Source organism: Polyodon spathula, chromosome 34 (genome assembly GCF_017654505.1).
Source record: "Polyodon spathula isolate WHYD16114869_AA chromosome 34, ASM1765450v1, whole genome shotgun sequence".
NCBI lineage: Eukaryota > Metazoa > Chordata > Actinopteri > Acipenseriformes > Polyodontidae > Polyodon > Polyodon spathula.
The window spans coordinates 1,918,735-1,938,986 of record NC_054567.1 but is presented as its reverse complement, the minus strand read 5'-3'; the positions used below and the strand labels follow the sequence as shown (position 1 = coordinate 1,938,986).

The 20,252-nt window shown below is 39.8% G+C and overlaps 1 protein-coding gene across 1 annotated transcript in view; it reads right to left on the bottom strand.

Annotated features, from left to right (window-relative positions):
- The window catches only part of LOC121303634 (pappalysin-1-like), a 188,830-nt gene that overhangs the window by 49,910 nt on the left and 118,668 nt on the right, over positions 1–20,252 (bottom strand). The window contains exons 11-14 of the mRNA XM_041234437.1: positions 17,589–17,702; positions 17,099–17,234; positions 16,634–16,847; positions 10,739–10,907 (exon numbers count right to left, since the gene is read on the bottom strand). Coding sequence (XP_041090371.1) covers positions 10,739–10,907; positions 16,634–16,847; positions 17,099–17,234; positions 17,589–17,702 — 633 coding nt within the window. The remainder of the gene's footprint in view (positions 1–10,738; positions 10,908–16,633; positions 16,848–17,098; positions 17,235–17,588; positions 17,703–20,252) is intronic.

The window sequence follows — 20,252 nt, the reverse complement described above, 5'->3', positions numbered from 1 at the left end:
AATCAGACCACGGACCCACAGCGCCATCTGCGGGACTAAAGAAAAACCAGCACCCTGAAATAAAACTGGGCACCTGTGCGGTGTTGCCAAATTCACCTGTCTGTCTCCTGTGTCAGTGAATTACCTACCACCCTTCCACAGTGGTATATTAATTTCCCTGAATGTATCCAAATAATTCACCTTTACTTTTCTGACAACATCAGGTCCAGTATACAATTAGAATGCATCTCAAATCAGTTTCTCATCTCAGTCACCAAGTGCCCCATCAACCTTTGTGATCTGAGCCCCTCACTATTTCTCAGGGTTGTTTATTATTCAATAGCACTCAATTGAGAGTTTTTCAACCTGTATTTCAAGAAAAAAACACCATTACAATATCACAATATAACCCTAAGAAACCATTTGCAGAACTACGAGCAATTCCAAAACATTGCTATATTGCTAAATTGAATAGTAACACTGTGTAACAAATTATTATTATTTTTGTTCCTGGGTAGTAAGTATTATTTCCTAATTGCTTATGCCGCAAAAGTATAGCAAATGGCTATTATTCCCCACAAACTGTGCTTTTGTGACCAGGACAGTGATATTTTGAAATTTACCTATTTTCTAGAACATTCCAGATAGATTCAGTGCTGAGTAAACTTGGAGTAACTTCTAGAACTTTCTAGAACTTTCCAGTAATATAAATAGTAGTATAAATACAGGGGCCTTAAGCCCACCAGTTCAGTTTAGTTCCAGCTGCCTAAGTGGATACATATCTGCATTTTTCTGAGATGGCATCAAGAGGCTGCAATGGTGGCATTCTTGATGGGTCTCCAAGGTGGTTTTACCAAGTTTCCCTGCTATCTTTGCCTTTGGGACAGCAGGGAGGGCAAGGCGCACTACCACAGGTGGGACTGGCCACAGTGGACCGAGTTCTCTGTGGGGAGGAACAACATCAAGTGGGAGCCACAGGTGGACCCCCGGAAGGTGCTGATGCCACCACTGCACATCAAATTGGGCCTTATGAAACGATTTGTCAGAGCTCTACATAAGGAGTCGGCAGCCTTCAAGTACCTTCAAGACTTCTTCCCTAAGCTGACAACCATTAAATGTATTTATCTAAATGCCAGAAGTATCAGAAACAAAATTCTAGAACTTGAAGCTACTGCACTAACAGGTAACTATGATGTGATAGGTGTTACAGAAACGTGGTTGTCTGAGAGTGATGGGGACGAATATAATATTTGTGGGTATACACTGTATAGGAAAGACAGGCAGGACAGAAGAGGAGGAGGGGTAGCGCTATACATAAGAAACAGTCTTGAAGCCCAGGTGTTAAACCTAGACAAAGAAAATAAAACCGAATCAATATGGGTCAGAATAACGGACAAAAATTCAAAGGGCATAATAATAGGAGCATGCTATAGACCGCCAGATTCAGACGGTGAGCACAATAATCTGTTATACAATGACATTAGAAATGCGTGTAGCAAAGGAGAAGCCATACTAATGGGGGATTTCAACTTCCCCCAAATAAAATGGGAAAAGCCGGTGGGTAGCGCGAAGAATGAAATAGAAATGGTGGAAATGACAAACGACTGCTTCCTAATACAATTTGTCAAGGCACCGACTAGAGGGGAGGCATGCCTTGATTTAGTCTTTTCAAATAAGAAGATAGAATAACTATAACAGAGGTCAGAGAACCATTGGCAAACTCAGACCACAACATGGTCTCATTTGACGTGTTTTTTAAATCCCCAAAAGTAATGACTAAAGCTAAGGTTTACAATTTTAGAAAAGCAAACTATGAAGGTATGAAACAAAGACTAACAGAAGTAGATTGGAGTAAAATAGAGAAAACACCCACAGAAGAAGGATGGTTGTTCTTCAAAAATGTAGTACTAGAGGCGCAAAACAATTACATCCCTAAAGTAGACAAATCTAAATGTAAAACTAAATTGCCAAAATGGTTTAATAGATCAATTAAAAAAAAATATTCAGCGAAAAAAGGCACTTTATAGAGCGGTAAAAAAGGACCAAAAAGAAAGTACACAGAAAGAGTACACAGAACTGCAAACGCAAGTCAAAAAGTAAGTTAGAAAGGCCAAGAGAGAAATAGAAATGAACATTGCTAAGGGAGCTAAAACCAATTCCAAAATGTTTTTCCAATATTACAACAGCAAGAGAACATTCAAAGAGGAGATTAAATGTTTAAGAGATACAAATGGCAAAATCGTAGATGAAGAAAAAAAAATAGCAAATATATTAAATGATTACTTTTCACAAGTTTTTACAAAGGAAGATACTGACAACATGCCCCACATGTCATCCAGTTACTGATCCACAAAAAGGGAAACAAAACTGAACCAGGTAACTACAGACCAGTAAGCCTGACTTCTATTATATGCAAACTTATGGAAACTATAATAAGATCCAAAATGGAAAATTACCTATATGGTAACAGGGTCCTGGGAGACAGTCAACATGGTTTTAGGAAAGGGAGATCATGTCTAACTAACTTGCTTGATTTTTTTGAGGATGCAACATCGATAATGGATAATTGCAAAGCATATGACATGGTTTATTTAGATTTCCAGAAAGCTTTTGACAAAGTCCCGCACAAAAGATTAATTCTGAAACTGAACGCAGTTGGAATTCAAGGAAACACATGTACATGGATTAGGGAGTGGTTAACATGTAGAAAACAGAAAGTACTGATTAGAGGAAAAACCTCAGAATGGAGTGTGGTAACCAGCGGTGTACCACAGGGATCAGTATTAGGTCCTCTGCTATTCCTAATCTACATTAATGATTTAGATTCTGGTATAGTAAGCAAACTTGTTAAATTTGCAGACGACACAAAAGTAGGAGGAGTGGCAAACACTGTTGCAGCAGCAAAGGTCATTCAAAATGATCTAGACAAGATTCAGAACTGGGCAGACACATGGCAAATGACATTTAATAGAGAAAAGTGTAAGGTACTGCACGCAGGAAATAAAAATGTACATTATAAATATCATATGGGAGATACTGAAATTGGAGAAGGAATCTATGAAAAAGACCTTTTTTTGTCTTCATCTAGACAATGTGGGGAAGCTATAAAAAAGGCTAACAAGATGCTCGGATACATTGTGAAAAGTGTTGAATTTAAATCAAGGGAAATAATGTTAAAACTGTACAATGCACTAGTAAGACCTCATCTTGAATATTGTGTGCAGTTCTGGTCACCTCGCTATAAAAAAGATATTGCTGCTCTAGAAAGAGTGCAAAGAAGAGCGACCAGAATTATTCCGGGCTTGAAAGGCATGTCATATGCAGACAGGCTAAAAGAATTGAATCTGTTCAGTCTTGAACAAAGAAGACTACGTGGCGACCTAATTCAAGCATTCAAAATTCTAAAAGGTATTGACAGTGTCGACCCAAGGGACTTTTTCAGCCTGAAAAAAGAAACAAGGACCAGGGGTCACAAATGGAGTTTAGACAAAGGGGCATTCAGTACAGAAAATAGGAGGCACTTTTTTACACAGAGAATTGTGAGGGTCTGGAATCAACTCCCCAGTAATGTTGTTGAAGCTGACACCCTGGGATCCTTCAAGAAGCTGATTGATGAGATTTTGGGATCAATAAGCTACTAACAACTAAACGAGCAAGATGGGCCGAATGGCCTCCTCTCGTTTATAAACTTTCTTATGTTCTTATGTTGTAAATTCGCCCGTTTTCTCATTGGAGATAGGTACATTTCAAAATATCACTGTCCTGGTCACAAAAGCAAAGTTTGTGGGGAATAATAGCCATTTTCTATACTTTTGAGGCATAAGCAATTAGGAAATAACACTTACTACCCAGGAACAAAAATTGTGTTACATAGTGTAATCACAAAACAGTAAGCTATGTGCTACCGTGGGTGTGTTAATATGTGTTCACTGTTGTACCATTCTGTCATGAATTGTACCACTGCAGCCCACTGAACCATTGTACATGTAATACCACTGCTAGAAGAATGTGGTAAATATTCATTTAAAACAGGTTGATATTTAAAAGAAATTCCAATTAAGTTCCTAGAAAAAGGCAATTAGGAACTAGCTCTGCAAATATATTCATCATATAGCATTTATCTTTCTGAGGGGAGAAAAAAAAAAGAAAAGATGAACGTGTGGGAACGACCAGTTGCTGATTAAAGGATCGGCTGAAGTCAGCAGACTGATTTACAGCATTTCCAGTTAAGCAGGCAGACATGACACTCTCACCTTTTAACATTAGTACATGCAAAAGCATCCCATTGTGTTTTGTTAACATGTCAGAGGGTCAAGGTGTGAGCTGCTGATAGACTGATTCCCAGCTGGTGATATTACACTGAACCTTCCTCTTAAACTCCAGTCAGATCTGTGAGAAGCTATGAAAGGATTACACTCATTCAAGGTAATTATGGCACTATATTCAGATTTTTATCAGGCCTGTCTGTGAATATCAGTCAGTTTCAATAGCCTTTATTTTGTTTTGTGTCTTTCTAACAAGATAAACATATTAATATAGGTGCTGTCACTGTTAATTTGGCTTTAGACAGACTGAATAAAGATACAGAAAAACTAAAAGTACACTGAAAGTCATGCATGTGCATGCAAGCTTACAGTCTTGAGTGACCCGCACTGTGTATTGCAGTGTTACACAAACAGGGTTTGAAAATATCTTTCAAATGTTTAGAAAACATATGGCTCTTAAAATGAAACAAACAAAGCAGTTATTATGGAGGCAGGAATTGGTTTTGAAACCATATGTAAATGTTTATAGCTATGGTTTCCAGTGTAGTTTTCAGACACACAACAAAGGTTAGCTGCTTTGTAATCAATAATAGCTAAAAGATACTGAAGACCAGCAGTCAAAGGTCATCTGTGTTCCTCATCTTCAGTCAAAACCAATTCCACCTGCATCTGTACTGATAGGCCTATTGATACAGCAGTCCATTGTTGCAGAAGGAATTGAAGACCACGGCCTGCAAACAGAGATCTGTCAAGTGGAAACCCTACAGGGGCGTGTTTGCTGTTTCTTCACCCCTCCCACCCCTGTGGGGAAGTCTGGATACCACCCCCCACCCATGTGAGGAGGCAGCCACCGAACACATTCTTAGTCTCCCTACTGGACGGGCTGTTATTGGGAAGACACAGCGTGCAAATAGTTTCCTTCTAAAAATGTACAGCTGCACGTTCCAATTCAACTGCTTTTTAATGACCACTGGCTACTGTGCCTCTAATTCAACACAGATGCCTCTAGTTTTTCCCTGCAACACCTTGGCAAAAACAAGCCAACCCCCTAATACTAGATTCAAATTCACAGAAAAAATCAGGTACCTACCTATATGGAGCGACTATATCTGTGATGCAGATAAAAACATTAACAGAACTTTCATGCTTTAATATCTAATGCTGCAGATTGGATATACTTAACAAAACACCTGCATGTCCATGCCATATATTTGTAAAGAAACAATAGTATTATATTCCTGATCGATTCAGTTGACCGATAGGTAAACTGGTATGTTAGGTTGAGGGGGACTAAAACAGAGCTGAGAAATCCAAAATCAAGAATCCATTCGCTTATTCCCCAGTCACAAACATGCATTGCAAATGAGTGAAATCAACCATACATTTATTTTCTTCTAATTTTGGCAATTCCCAGGCAGGCTACAAACTGTCCCATCATTTCTCTAGTTACCGCATGCAGCGTATTCACAATTGATCATTGAGACACTAGAAACCAACAAAGTACAAGAATCTTAATAACATGTAAATCAAGTTGTGCAACAAAATTGCTGTGTTTATTCTTTATGCATTCAATTTAAATATCGTTCATATTTTTTCAATGTATAAAACACCCTTTACGTAGCATATCTGGAGAACTGTGTGTGTGTGTGTGTGTGTGTGTGTGTGTGTATGTATATACATTCTGTATATATATATATCATTATCATCATCACTATCATCTTCAACCTTTTTCAATCCACTGCTGGATGAAGGCCTCCCCAAGATTCTTCACGTCCATAAGTTAACACTGGCAGCACGCATCGGTCGAAGACTTCCTCTTGAGGCATAAGGGCAGTTTGCCTTTCAGAACCATGCTTCATCTTCTAAAGGCACTCAAGCCCAGGTTTGCTCTTCTGTTGATTTTGCATATTTAGTTCTCCGTTGCCGAAACTAACTGTCCTAAGTATACATAGTTACTGACTTCTTCAAGCTTGATCCCATTGACTTCAATTGCCTGTGGAGTGGTATATTTATTGAACATGACTTGAGTCTTCTTCAGGTTCATTTTCAAGCCCAGTTTGATGCTAGCCTCGTGTTGTTCTTGTATTCTTGTTTGTAAATATGAGGATGTCGTCAGCAAATCGTAAGTGATTCAAGTAGGCTCCATTGATCTTCAGCCCCTTATTTTCCCAATCCAGTGTTTTGAAAATGTCTTCTAGGGTGGTCGTGAAGAGCTTTTGGAAAATTGTATCTCCTTGAGAAACTCCTTTTTTAATCTTGATTTTGTTGCTGTTTTTATGGAGTCTTACTTTGGATGTTGCATTCTTGTACTGTATATGGTGCTGATCATGTCTTGTATGTTTTTTAAATTCCTTGTTTTTTCAGAGAGCTTAATACAGATCTTGTGTAAACAGTCAAAGCTTTATCATAGTCGATGAAACCCAAGCAAAGTGGTAGTTCATATGATCAATCATTGAGACCCATTTTTCAGTGTATTCTGTTTATACACTAGGCCACTTTTTCTACATGATTGTAAGGGTTGTGGTTTCTCGCACACTCTGTTATATGCAAAGCATTCATTAGCCTACTTCAGTTAAAGGCGGGTATGGAACTGATCCACAACACATAGCAAGTCAAATTCGATTCAGTAACATTTCTACTGGCTGTAGATGTAACTGTATAGTTCTATTGTGCAATTAGCAGTATACAGTAATGCACAGTAGAGCGAGATGCTAACTGGACCAAACAGGCTTAACACTTAAATGTCTGGCTCACACAATCATCACAAGAATGTGTGGTTCACTACAAAGGAAGATACGGACAACTACAAAGGAAGATACGGACAACATGCCCCACATGTCATCCAGTTCCTATCCAGTTTTAAATAACTTTAGCATAACCGAGGCAGAAGTGTTAAAGGGACTAGGAACACTTAAAATAAACAAATCCCCTGGGCCGGATGGGATCCTCCCAATAGTACTCAAAGAAATTAAAGAAGTTATTTACAAACCGCTAACCAAGATCATGCAGCAGTCTCTTGACACAAGGGTGGTACCGACAGACTGGAAAATTGCAAACGTAATACCGATCCACAAAAAGGGAAACAAAACTGAACCAGGTAACTACAGACCAGTAAACCTGACTTCTATTATATGCAAACTTATGGAAACTATAATAAGATCCAAAATGGAAAATTACCTATATGGTAACATGGTCTTGGGAGACAGTCAACATGGTTTTAGAAAGAAAAGGGAGATCAGCTTGATTTTTTTGAGAATGCAACATCGATAATGAATAATTGCAAAGCATATGACATGGTTTATTTAGATTTCCAGAAAGCTTTTGACAAAGTCCCGCACAAAAGATTAATTCTCAAACTGAACGCAGTAGGGATTCAAGGAAACACATGTACATGGATTAGGGAATGGTTAACATGTAGAAACAGAAAGTACTGATTAGAGGAAAAACCTCAGAATGGAGTGTGCTAACCAGTGGTGTACCACAGGGATCAGTATTAGGTCCTCTACTATTCCTAATCTACATTAATGATTTAGATTCTGGTATAGTAAGCAAACTTTTTAAATTTGCAGATGACACAAAAGTAGGAGGAGTGGCAAACACTGTTGCAGCAGCAAAGGTCATTCAAAATGATCTAGACAAGATTCAGAACTGGGCAGACACATGGCAAATGATATTTAATAGAGAAAAGTGTAAGGTACTGCATGCAGGAAATAAAAATGTACATTATAAATATCATATGGGAGATACTGAAATTGGAGAAGGCATCTATGAAAAAGACCTAGGAGTTTTTGTTGACTCAGAAATGTCTTCATCTAGACAATGTGGGGAAGCTATAAAAAAGGCTAACAAGATGCTCGGATACATTGTGACAAGTGTTGAATTTAAATCAAGAGAAGTAATGTTAAAACTATACAATGCACTAGTAAGACCTCATCTTGAATATTGTGTTCAGTTCTGGTCACCTCGCTAGAAAGAGTGCAAAGAAGAGCGACCAGAATTATTCCGGGCTTAAAAGGCATGTCATATGCAAACAGGCTAAAAGAATTTAATCTGTTCAGTCTTGAACAAAGAAGACTACGTGGCGACCTAATTCAAGCATTCAAAATTCTAAAAGGTATTGACAGTGTCGACCCAAGGGACTTTTTCGACCTGAAAAAAGAAACAAGGACCAGGGGTCACAAATGGAGATTAGACAAAGGGGCATTCAGAACAGAAAATAGGAGGCACTTTTTTACACAGAGAATCGTGAGGGTCTGGAATCAACTCCCCAGTAATGTTGTTGAAGCTGACACCCTCGGATCCTTCAAGAAGCTGCTTGATGAGATTCTGGGATCAATAAGCTACTAACAACCAAACGAGCAAGATGGGCCGAATGGCCTCCTCTCGTTTGTAAACTTTCTTATGTTCTTATGTGCATTCTGTACAATGACATCCATCGCTGAACCCTCGGCTCTCGCTGGTCCCCTCTAGTCTGGTGGACTGGTGGGGTTGGCAGGGAGTGTATGGGTATCTGTTTCTTGTTACTTGTAAAATAAGATACTGCCTGTTATTTCTGTATTCAATAAATCAGAAACAGTATTCAAACAAGTAATATTAATTCTGAATCCTAGCTCATATTAGAAGTTCAAAACAAGTACATTTTCTGAATGGTAGTATACAGATAAAATATAAATTGTCTGAATGTTGGCAGTGCATTACAGTACTGTAGATGAAATTAAACAACTTCAGTATAAAGCTGCTTCTGTGGTTGGGTATCTAATTGCTACTGAATTGGTGGAAAATACAGGGGACAGAAGCCACCCCATATCTCCTCTATGGAAGATTCAGTTTGACTGTCCTGCCAATGGATCTAGATAGAATCACAACAGGCTGGATGCTGGATGGACGCTGGCTGGACACTGGCCTCCCTGAACCCCCATCCTGCAAGCTCTCCTCCTATCTCTGGAGCTGCAGTCACAGCGAGGGCCTCCCTGTTATTCATAGGCGGGTCTATTAGTATAAGGTGAGAGATTGACGTCTTCTGAACAGGATCCCAAAGAATGACAGAAGGAAGCCGGTTTCCAGGCAGATGCAGTCTGCTCCAGTTCAGAATCAATTAATTCAGCACTTTCTTTAGATTCTAATCACTATATTCTGTGCAGCGGTTTGTCACTCATTAGCATGTTATTGTTAATATCTATTACACACACAGCTGTGTAGTTTTTACTTGAAGTAAAGAACCATACTGGTCTGCTGTTCTACAGTGCCAGCATCAAGCTTTTTACTCCTTTATCAAGGCGACAGATTAGGAAAGAATACAGATACAGCAAGAACTGTGCATATAAAGAACGTGCATATAACATTTTGCACAGGGTATATACACAGATATTGCAGTAACTGTGCATGTAACATTTTGTACAGTGTTGAGGGCTCTACTTTAGAGAATACAAGAAAAACAATCATTAAAATCTCAATTAGAATACAGCATGCTACTACTTCTTCAAACGATTTAGCAGCAAATAGATTGACAGATTTGGACAACTATCAAATCAATAGAAGATACAAACCTTCCACCTTTCTGGAAAAAAAGAAATAAACAGATATTCTTAGCTGTAAGAAGCCACTGTACAAATCAAATAAAATGTGCCAAACACCCTACATTATAAAAGGGCTACATTTCTTTATTGTAACAAGCCTTAAAAAGATACCGTTTTATATAATTGAGTAAATTTACAGTATAATCGTAAATCTCGAAAAACTACTCACTTCTAAATCTTTTGTAGTCATTTTTGTATTACTTTAGTATAAATACATGTTAATTTGGATTCATATGTTGTTTTTTTCTGACTTTATGTGAACGAAAAGACACAAATTCGCCCGTTTTCTCATTGGAAATAGTGATATTTTGAAATTTACCTGTCCTGGTCACAAAAGCAAAGTTTGTGGGGAAAAATAGCCATTTTCTATACTTTTGAGGCATAAGCAATTAGGAAATAACACTTACTACCAGGAACAAAAAAATAAATAAAAATTGTTACACGGTGCTATCTATACAATTCTATTTTTTTTTCATGCATTCCCACGATTTCTTCCTTCGAACACACCAGGAAACAGTTTACCAAAATTACATAAAACAAGTAAAAAACCAAAGCCAATGCCTCAGATCACCCCATTTACTGTTAGCATTAATTTATTCCCTTACTGCTTAGTAAACATAACCCCAGAGTACAATAAAAAAACTTAACTGCTGTTTTCATAAGCTAGTCTGTGTGTGTGAGAGAGAGTGTGTGTGTGTGTGTGTGTGTGTGTGTGTGTGTGAGAGAGAGTGTGTGTGTGTGTGTGTGTGTGTGTGTGTGTGTGTGTGTGTGTGTGTGTGTGAGAGAGAGTGTGTGTGTGTGTGTGTGTGTGTGTGTGTGTGTGTGTGTGTGTGTGTGTGAGTGCGTGCACGTCTGTGAATCCCAGTTCATAGAGTCAGCAGATGGATGCAGTGATCTCTGGGCAGACAGGGCACGTACCTGGCTCTTTATGATGTCATCGTCCCGGTGCAGCTGCAGCACGTATCCTCGGTGGCAGGTCAGGGTGCACTGATCACCGTTGAAGAAGTCCCGGCTGACACAGTCCAGATCTGCATTTCTGATGAGCGGCTCTTGGCATTCAGTGGCCTCACAAGAATAATGAACGCAACTGGAAAACCAAGAACATTTTTTTTTTAAAGGCATTACTGATGATTTTTTTTTCTCACTGTTCCTTTTATAAAGTTTGCAATCACACTTATTAAACTTAAGATTCTTATTTCAATTACTAAAATATTGAGTTCTTCAGTTCGAGCTCCACCACCATCTACTGAACAGCAGTTTAAACCAAAGTGGCAGATCATCTGACAGCTTTATTACTACACTCTGTTGAAACCATGTGGGCAAACTGAAGAGCTGGATGTATCTGAACATTAAACGAAAGTGGCAGATCACTTGATAACATTGGCTCGCTCTTCTGTACTGAACTGATATTTCCAATAGCCCTAGGCCGCTGCAGCATGCTGGTAACTCTCCTGTGGGGCTGACTGCAGTGAGACAACTGGCATGAGTCTGAATGACAACACAAAGTTATTAGGGAACAGGCAGCAACAGCAACTTCTCATCTACTGTGCTGTCTTTAAAATAGCTGCTTACTCCAAACTGAAGAATACAATACCAGCAGATAACAGAAGAAAAAAGGGAGATCAGTGATAACACCACTACAGCAAAAAAAGAAAGGTGAAGAAACAGGTTTTAAAACCATGGTTAACACCCTTGCAATCTCTGATGTATCTAATTGAAGTGATTAAGGGACTGCCCTGGTAAACATAAAACATTTCAACGAATCAAGTCATTGGGTTCAACATTTTTGTGGTTCTCATTTAGAACCCACTTGAAGACCCCAGAGATGTACCCTACTTAGCTCAATCCAAGCAGTTGTCATGCTGATGTGCTGGGGAGACCGCACTGGGCTGATCCCCGGAGCCAGCATCACAGCCGTTGTGTGTGCTGATGCGCTGGGGAGGCAAAATGAGCTGATCCCTGGAGCCAGCATTACACTTCAGCAATCAACATCAGACAGAAGGATATCTACATCATCAGATGGAAATCAATGCAAATGGATGGAGATGCAGATGGATCACATTAGTTTACTGCAAAGCTATGTCTTAGTTAGTGCTTATCTGAAGCAGCAGAAAGGAGCAGCAACTGGCTGTGGTTGAGACAGAAAGATTCTGGATGGAGATCTCAAGAACAATAGAAAGAAAGCAACGCTTATGTACAGGTAAGTAAGCCGGGCTGAGCTGAGTAGGGGATGGAGGGGGTGATGCTGGGACGGAAGAATCACTGTTGAGCCCTCTTGAGGTGTTGTGGGCCAGTCAACGAAACAACGAGGATGGAAGGTGCCCACTTGAAGACCCCAGAGATGTACCCTACTTAGCTCAATTCAGATCCCCGGAGCCAGCATCGCAGCCGTTGTGTGTGCTGATGCGCTGGGGAGGCAAAATGAGCTGATCCAGCATTACACTTCAGCAATCAACACCAGACAGAAGGATATCTACATCATCAGATGTAAAACAATGCAAATGGAGGGAGGTGCAGATGGATCATATTAGTTTACTGCAAAGCTACGTCTTAGTTGGTGCTTATCTTGTCGAAAACCGAGTTCAAATCAGCATGAAGTTCAACATCTACTCTCATGTAATTGAAATCTAGAATAATAAGAAATGTCTACATTAACATCTAGACTACTGTCAAATGAGTTCCAATGAAGGGCTCTTTAAAAGTGTTAGTGGGAACCGCTGCTCCATTCACTGCATTGTCCCCTACGCACTTCACAGTGGGCTCTGGGAAGTAGCTCAGCTTTCTTCTTGGTTTATAATTGCCAGCTTGTGTCACAGAGTCCCTGTCTATACATGCAACACATGCTATTCAGTCTGCTATGAAATCTGCTATTGACACAAGGTGGCCACCATTCCATACCATCCTCTGCTGTTTCTGCGTGCCAAGTTGCTCTTATAGTATGGACATGTATGGAAACAGAGAGATATCTATATAGTTAGAATACTGACGAGGGCTTCAGCTGCTTCAAAACAATAACAAAGGTACAACCTCCTCATCCACTTCCTCCACAGAAATCAGACGGGTCGCATTCCACAGGCCTCATTCTCAAACTTTAGAAACAGTAGACCTGGAGGCCACAGTGTGGTTGCATGATGTGGTAATGTTTCTGTCTCTTTCGAATTGGAAGACCAGCTGGAATTTACAAAAGGTGGTGACATTTCCAGCTGCCAGACATCCTTCATCTTCCAAACATTTAAATAGGTTAAAGTCTTAACTTCAATTGTTTTATAAGAGGGTACTTCAAGATTTATTTCTCATGTTTTCTGTTGCTCTCTAATTTCCATAATTTCCAGACATTAAGGTTCTGCCACAAATAAATGGATACACTGCTGTGTACGATGCACTGCTGTGGCATGTCACAAAGTAATAATAGAACCCCAATTATTTGAACAAGATTTCCAATATTACAAAAGACTACACCACAGCAATGCCATCATCACTCCCATACTACAACTTGTTAAAGCTACTTTCCTATTTACCCTTGTTTGTCTGCAGTCCACTCATTTAACTTTTTAAGGGAAGAACTGGAGCAGCCATGAGAAGAGTTTCATCAGTAAGCAGTCGATTAAAAACAGGTGTCATGAATTGGTGTGTTCGTTATTGAGTAATAACAGAATGGTAGACCTCCACAGAAAACAATGGAAAAGCAGTGCTTGTTGATGTACAGTATAATACTGTCTAAAGCCTGCCCCTTCATTTTCTTCCATCCTGACCTAGGAAGTAGTTATGTTGTTGTGGACCTCCAGTGACCAAAGTCTGAGAGAAATCATGAAGTCAAGGGCTTCCCCTCTAATTGGGACAGGCTGTAACTGTTCCAATGCTTTACTCAGTCTGCATCCTTTTCAAATGGAGACGGACCTCAGCCTATTTGTTTATTGGATAGAGACTGTCAGAGCTCATTTTACACAAGACATCTCTTACATGACTGGTGCTACTTTGATCTTTGTCACTTCTAGAGAGGCCTGTCCACTCAGTGATCCAGAAGCACAGAATTTCTCTGTGTTGTGCATGTGTGCTCCAGAAACTGGACAAATGGTTCCAAATGTGCACCTAAATCCTCAACTAAAACAATTTCCAAAAGTGGAACATAAAACTTAGGATTATGCTAAGCTAGATTGTTAACAACTTTGGGGATCAGGGACTTGCTGTAATGTACAACTGCAGAACAATATTACAAGCGACAGATCTTTGGCACAAAGAGCACTCAGCATCTGCATCTGATTTTCTATTTACCAGCCTGGCTGAGGGGCCACTCTCCAGAAGGAAGTGCTTGGTGCGAAGGCGCTTCGAGGAAGCTGCTCAACTCCCTGCTGTAACTGCAAGACCTCGAGGTCTGGCTGAGGTGCAGTTCTGCTTGACTCTGGAATGCTAGATCAGGCACTGCTGAGCGAAGCAGTGGGGCTGATACACTTAAAATATTCTTACAGCACAGTTTCTGAGAGGCTTTCTGTTGGTTTACTCCAGCAGAGAAGGGATTTACGCTGGGGAAAAGAAAGCCAGACACTGCCAGTCTAGAAAAAAAAAAGGAAATCGAATCCAAGTTTCAGAGACATTGATGCCAGAATATGTGTGTGTGTGTGTGTGTGTGTGTGTGTGTGTGTGTTTTCTATCCTAAACAAATGAACTATTTTGTTAGATCATCATCCTAAGAATTTAAAACAGAATTTTGCCTCAATATTTATTAAACAGCATAGACAGTATAACTCCTACATACCAACAAATGCAAAAAAAATTAATAGCAGCATGGACAGTAGGCAATGCACAGAAACAGGAAGTGGAAATCTCATTTCAGAAAACATAAAAACCTTCTCTCAACAAACTGCATGGATTGCATTTGCATGATTCTGTTCTTACAGATCAGTTGTAATAAACAATCCCTCTATTTAGACATGTCTACTTGATAAATCATTTTTATTTAATTACCCATGAAAGCACAATTTAAAGCTCATTCACACAAGTCATTTCTAGGGCTACCTCCCCAGGTTTTTGGAGTGCTTCCTGAGACATAGAAGCACCATTCCCAATCAAACACTGTATTGCTTATAATTGTTATAAGCACTCTCTTATTCAGCAGTAAACTACAAAAATGAATACAAGGGCCTGGTGTTGAAAGAGAAAGTACACTTTCTGCATATCCTTTTGTTGTGCTGGTAGCTATGCAATGCATTCATTCGTGTTTGTTTGCAATATCAACCATTTATCAAAATGCAGGTGCGTATTGCCTGGTTTCAAGGACTGTGAGGCTTGTAAAGGAGTTCTCTACACATCATTACTAAACCCTATATAAATCAGTAGAACAAACCAACTAAACAAAGTCTATAGAAATCATATTATATTCAGGTCTATCAAGCAAAATTCAGCCTTAATATAAAACGCTCTTGCTGAAATCTTAGCAGTGAAATCTGAAGCACTGGACACTGCCGGGCTTGGATCTAAATGAGACATAGAGGAATGTGGAGAAGTGCCTTCTTTCTAAGACATTAAAAAGGCTGGTATTTGTGAAACAGCCCCCTGTTCCTCCTCAAAGTATTTCTGGCTCGCCTGCCTCTCTGAGTTCAGTCCAGTTCTCAAAAAGGGATCTGGCTAGACATCCTTGTGCAGCTTTCATCTGTAACTTGATCTCACACACTTCAGGGTGCCAGATACATACAGAAAACTATTGTCAAAACTGGCACTTTCTTCTATTCTTATTATTAGGATTATGATTGTTAGCATTCGTATTAAACAACACAAGCTGAGATTGTAGGAATATGCTAGAAAACAGACTGAGATCGTTGTTACACTCGTTAGCTGGCACAGTTTGAGTCCACTGTACTTTTGTACTGTTGTCTGCCTTTATTTATTTCACTTTACTGTTGTGGCTTGTGTGCCTTCCACCTCCCACCCAGTGCCCCTTCCAAAAGATCTGCTATCGTTTATAGCAAGTGGAGGTTCATTTAAAGTTACATACCTTCTTCCATATCCCTACTGGGGATCATTTTGGTTGCCTCCTAAGTGAATTAAGATTGAGATGGGCCACCCAGGATAAACCCAATCACGCTCCAAGAGTTAGATCAGTTTAAAAAAACAACACATAGTATGCTTTTTATGCTTCTACTTCTGCACATTTTGTTACATGTTTCATACAAGGTAGGAAACAGCAGCAAGGTAAAGCAGAGACAACTTGACAGATGTTTAGCACCTTCAACAGTCTAATGTATTAACCAATAGTGACAAAATGGGAAAACCACGGGCAAGCATAAAAGCGAATGGTAAAAATGTGCAAATCCATGCAGAATGTCCTGGACAGTATATTGCAGGATCAAATCCCACTTAGTTACCATTGCAATCTACAATGCTGGTCATGAGTATAACCTTATACTGTATTTCCAAGAGACTGAAATATAGAGGAACTGTTACCAAGATACCCAGTAGCAAGATAAAACTTCTTGAGAATGTGATTGGAGTCCTGAACTTGAAATAGACAGAGAATATCCAATGTCTCCAATGTCTCCAAGGCCAATGGAGGATCCACTAAGACCAAAATGCAAAATAGGTGCTGTCTATTGAAAACATAATCTGTTGAAAACATAACATGGTAAATGTGTTGTCTTGTATTGGAATTGAATAGATGTTTAGTAAATAGTTAAGTTGACTAACTTATTAATAACTGATAAATGAAAAGGTGACCTTCTAGCCATTGGTCCTCACCGCAAATTCACAAAAACCATCATGACCGAAAGAGAAAAGGGTCCCTTCACCAGCCCAGAATGCACCAATAAGACCCCGTCTCACCTTTGCCCGGTGGGACTGTAGATCTCATCGTTCTGACAGCTGCTGATAGTGATGGGGTCAAAGTTTTGGAAGGAGCGCAGAGCCACCCCAGAGATGGCAACATATGGTGATGAAAAGGCAATGGTGATGGCTTTGGTCCGATAGAAAGGCAGGCTGAGGTCATGAATGACTGGGATGACCAGGGGGTTGTTCCAGCAGCTCAGAACCTGGAACCCTGTTAAATAGAAGCAGGACAGAGGCACTCTTACAAGGGTGATTTTCATCTACTAATAACATACATCAGGGTTCAAGCTGAGACCTTCATAAAAGATCATACCATTGCAAAAGCAAAGAATAGTACAGCATAATAGCTTGATGAAAAGCTGCAACGACTTCGCCTATTTGTGAGATGCCATGATTGGCAATACATGAATGATGGATAGGACTCTGCTTCCTCTGTAGCCGCTCCTAGACTGCATCTCTTACCCAGGTCGTGAGTCTGATCCTTGGTATCAACCAGCTGCACTGTGATGGTCTTCTGACTTTGGTCCATAAAGCTGGTCCCATCTGCAGCCAGGTGAATCATGACTGCAGCAGCCACCATTGGGTGGGCAAAATAAGCCTATTGGAACATTACAACAAGAATATTAACAGTAAACCACAACCAACATACTGTACATAGTAGATCTAAAACTAATTCCTCTACAGTGCAGACCCACTGATCCCTCTACCACCGAACCCCAGTAGAGGTACTGCTGCAGCGGTTTACAGTTGTGTGACAGCTGCATTCCATTAGCTACTCTTGGGAGTCATCATTGCATCATTTATTGCCAACAGGGGTCAATATTGTCTGCTACATGGCTGCAAGTTTAAGATACATAATCTACTTAAAGTGTAAAGTACAAACAGAACTGCCAGCATCCTGAAGCTTGCTTGATTTGTTCATTGAAATGACACACCAGGGCTGATCCCATACCTTCAGCCAGTAAGTGGACCGCATCAAGGACTGCTGCTGGGCAGGATCCCCACAAGGGAACCAGGCATACTGGGAGACCCCATCACTTAGATCAAATACTTTGGTTTGGCAAACCTAAAAGAAAAACAAGCAAACGACTAGCAAATCCTGAAATAGGGCACTATTTGAAATACAGCATGTCTTTAACAGCATGCCTTTGCTTTCCATTAAAGCGGGTTTTCAAATACAACACTAAAGAGTTTAGACAGATGCTGCTTCCTGGTTCAGCATTGCCCTGTTTGTTCACAGAGCACTTTTACAGATTTACAGAGTAATGTTTATCCTTTAAAGTAGTCAATAGATGCTCAATTGGGATATTACAGTACTAGAACAAATTTGTCAAAGACTGTATGGGGAGGAAACACATATAAGCAATACCACATAAGCACAACCCACGCCATCAAGTGTGTTATTGTACTTAGAAAATGGCTTAATTATTATTTTACAAAAATAAAAAAAACAACAGATTTTAAACTTAAAATGATGTTTTGCTGAATGTATCCTTCCGCTAATATAAAACTGCACCTATACCTTGCCTGTAGAAGGGTACTAATGAAGTGTTAATGACCGACATAGAGGTCTCTAACTGGCAAATAATGACCTGAAGGACTGGGGACTCTCAACAGCCCAAAGGCAACCGACCACATCGAAATGAAAAGACATCCAGGAGATTGATTGGCATTTTACTGTACGATTCCACCTACTTTCTGATGTGTTAAACTAAAAAACAATTCTGAAAAAATAACTATCTATGTGTCCTGTAGCTCTTCCTCTCAAGCTGTTAAGTTGTGAATTTCACTTTAAAGCCAAACCATTAATCTTCACCCGTCCCGACACCGTGACCTCCTTTCCTGTTGAGTTCCTCACAACAGCTTGGGGCAAGTGCCACCCATGAAGAAACAAAGTTCAAGAAGTTTCCCCACACTGAACTTTAACCTTTGTCTACCACCACCAGACTCAAAGCAGAATATCACATTTCACAGCACTCTAGTGAGGACAATAACAACCCAACGCTAGAATCGATTTATTAATCAATGTATCCAATTATTTTTTGTCTACTTTACTAAATAGTTAATAAATTAACAATGCCACCCCTGAGTGGCTCACCTAGTAAAAGCACGGCTGCATGGTGTGCAGGGTGAGTCATACCTTCAGGTGAGCGCTAGTATAACAAAACACGTGCCTCTGAAATGAATATTTATTGCATTGTACATAACTTATCAGTCATAATGCAGCCCCATAACATTTCAACAATGGTTACTAGACTGAAAAAGTGTCAGTAAATCTTAACAGAAGTTCAGGAGAGCTACCTGACGGACAAGAGAGGCGACTTGCTCCTTGCTCTCATTCAGATAAGTCGGTTACAAACATTCAAGCTTTTATGCATTTTAAGTAAATTAGGTGTTATATAGCATGGTATCATGAAACACTGCCTCAAGCTTGTCTGAATAGAAAACTGTTGTTGTAACACTGTGTCATGAAACAGTTAACAGTTTTGTATATATGCTATCATCCCAAAGCAGGAGCTAATTAATTCCCTAAACGCTCCCTCTTCTTCTTAACCCCTCAAGCACCTGCTGTTTTAGCCATGCAACGGGAGAGGTGAAACCAGGGCCTCGCGGGCTCAATTCATATTGGCAAAATACTTTTGAATGATTTTATTATAAATACATTACAAATGATCCATTCCTGGTTTCACTATGTGTTTAATAAGACACCTGAGCTTGTTGCCTATACAATAAGGCTAATGGGTGAAGCTGCTATGCAATAGTAATCTAATTTCCACTCCTGTGCAGGATAAAAATGTCCAAGAGGATGAGTATTTGGGTCTCCTAACACCGTAGTTATTCTAGCCAGTGGAAAAGAGTGTCCATCATAAAGAATATAACAGCACACAGGGCCAGAGTTATCTATGCCTCTAACCATCTGCACCTCTGCGTAGTGTCTGTGGTCTGAAGAAACCACAATCGAAGGAGGTACAGTTGAAGGCCTAATTTAATTATTTCTGTCCTGTGACGGAGCCAGTCTTTCCAGCGTTTATGCTCTGCCGTTGCCTCCAAGTCGCAGTGGGGGAATCTCAGTGCTTTTGTGGCAGAGCCATACCCCATACTTCTGTAACAAGTGCAGCACAATTCCTCACATCTGCAAAGCAGCTGGGCTTTTGGCTTCTGTATCTTGCCCCAAGGATAACACCTCAGACTACACATAGCCGTCACAGTGCCTGCTGTGGTATCAGCTGAATGTGAACACCCAGGTTATCCCCAATCAAAAGCCCAGTCTTTATTGTCTAGGCCCACAAGCAGGTATTATTTATACACTTCCTGCTGTGCTACTAGAAGCCGCAAAATAATTTAATAAATCATCCTCAAGTCACATTGGCATGAAAACCAAACTGTTTTCCAGTAACTAGTATCAATCTTCAGTTGCATTATGTGTAGTAGTTCAACTAAAAGTTAGCAGTGTGAATGATTCTGTAAAAAGAGTCTAACAGTTATTACTCATATGAATAATTTACATGGAAACAATACATATTGTATGTTGGTGTACTCTTTTGGGAAAAGCTTACATTTTAAATATGTTGATGACATTTTCTTCAACTACAACACAGCTCAGCGGATCCACTCC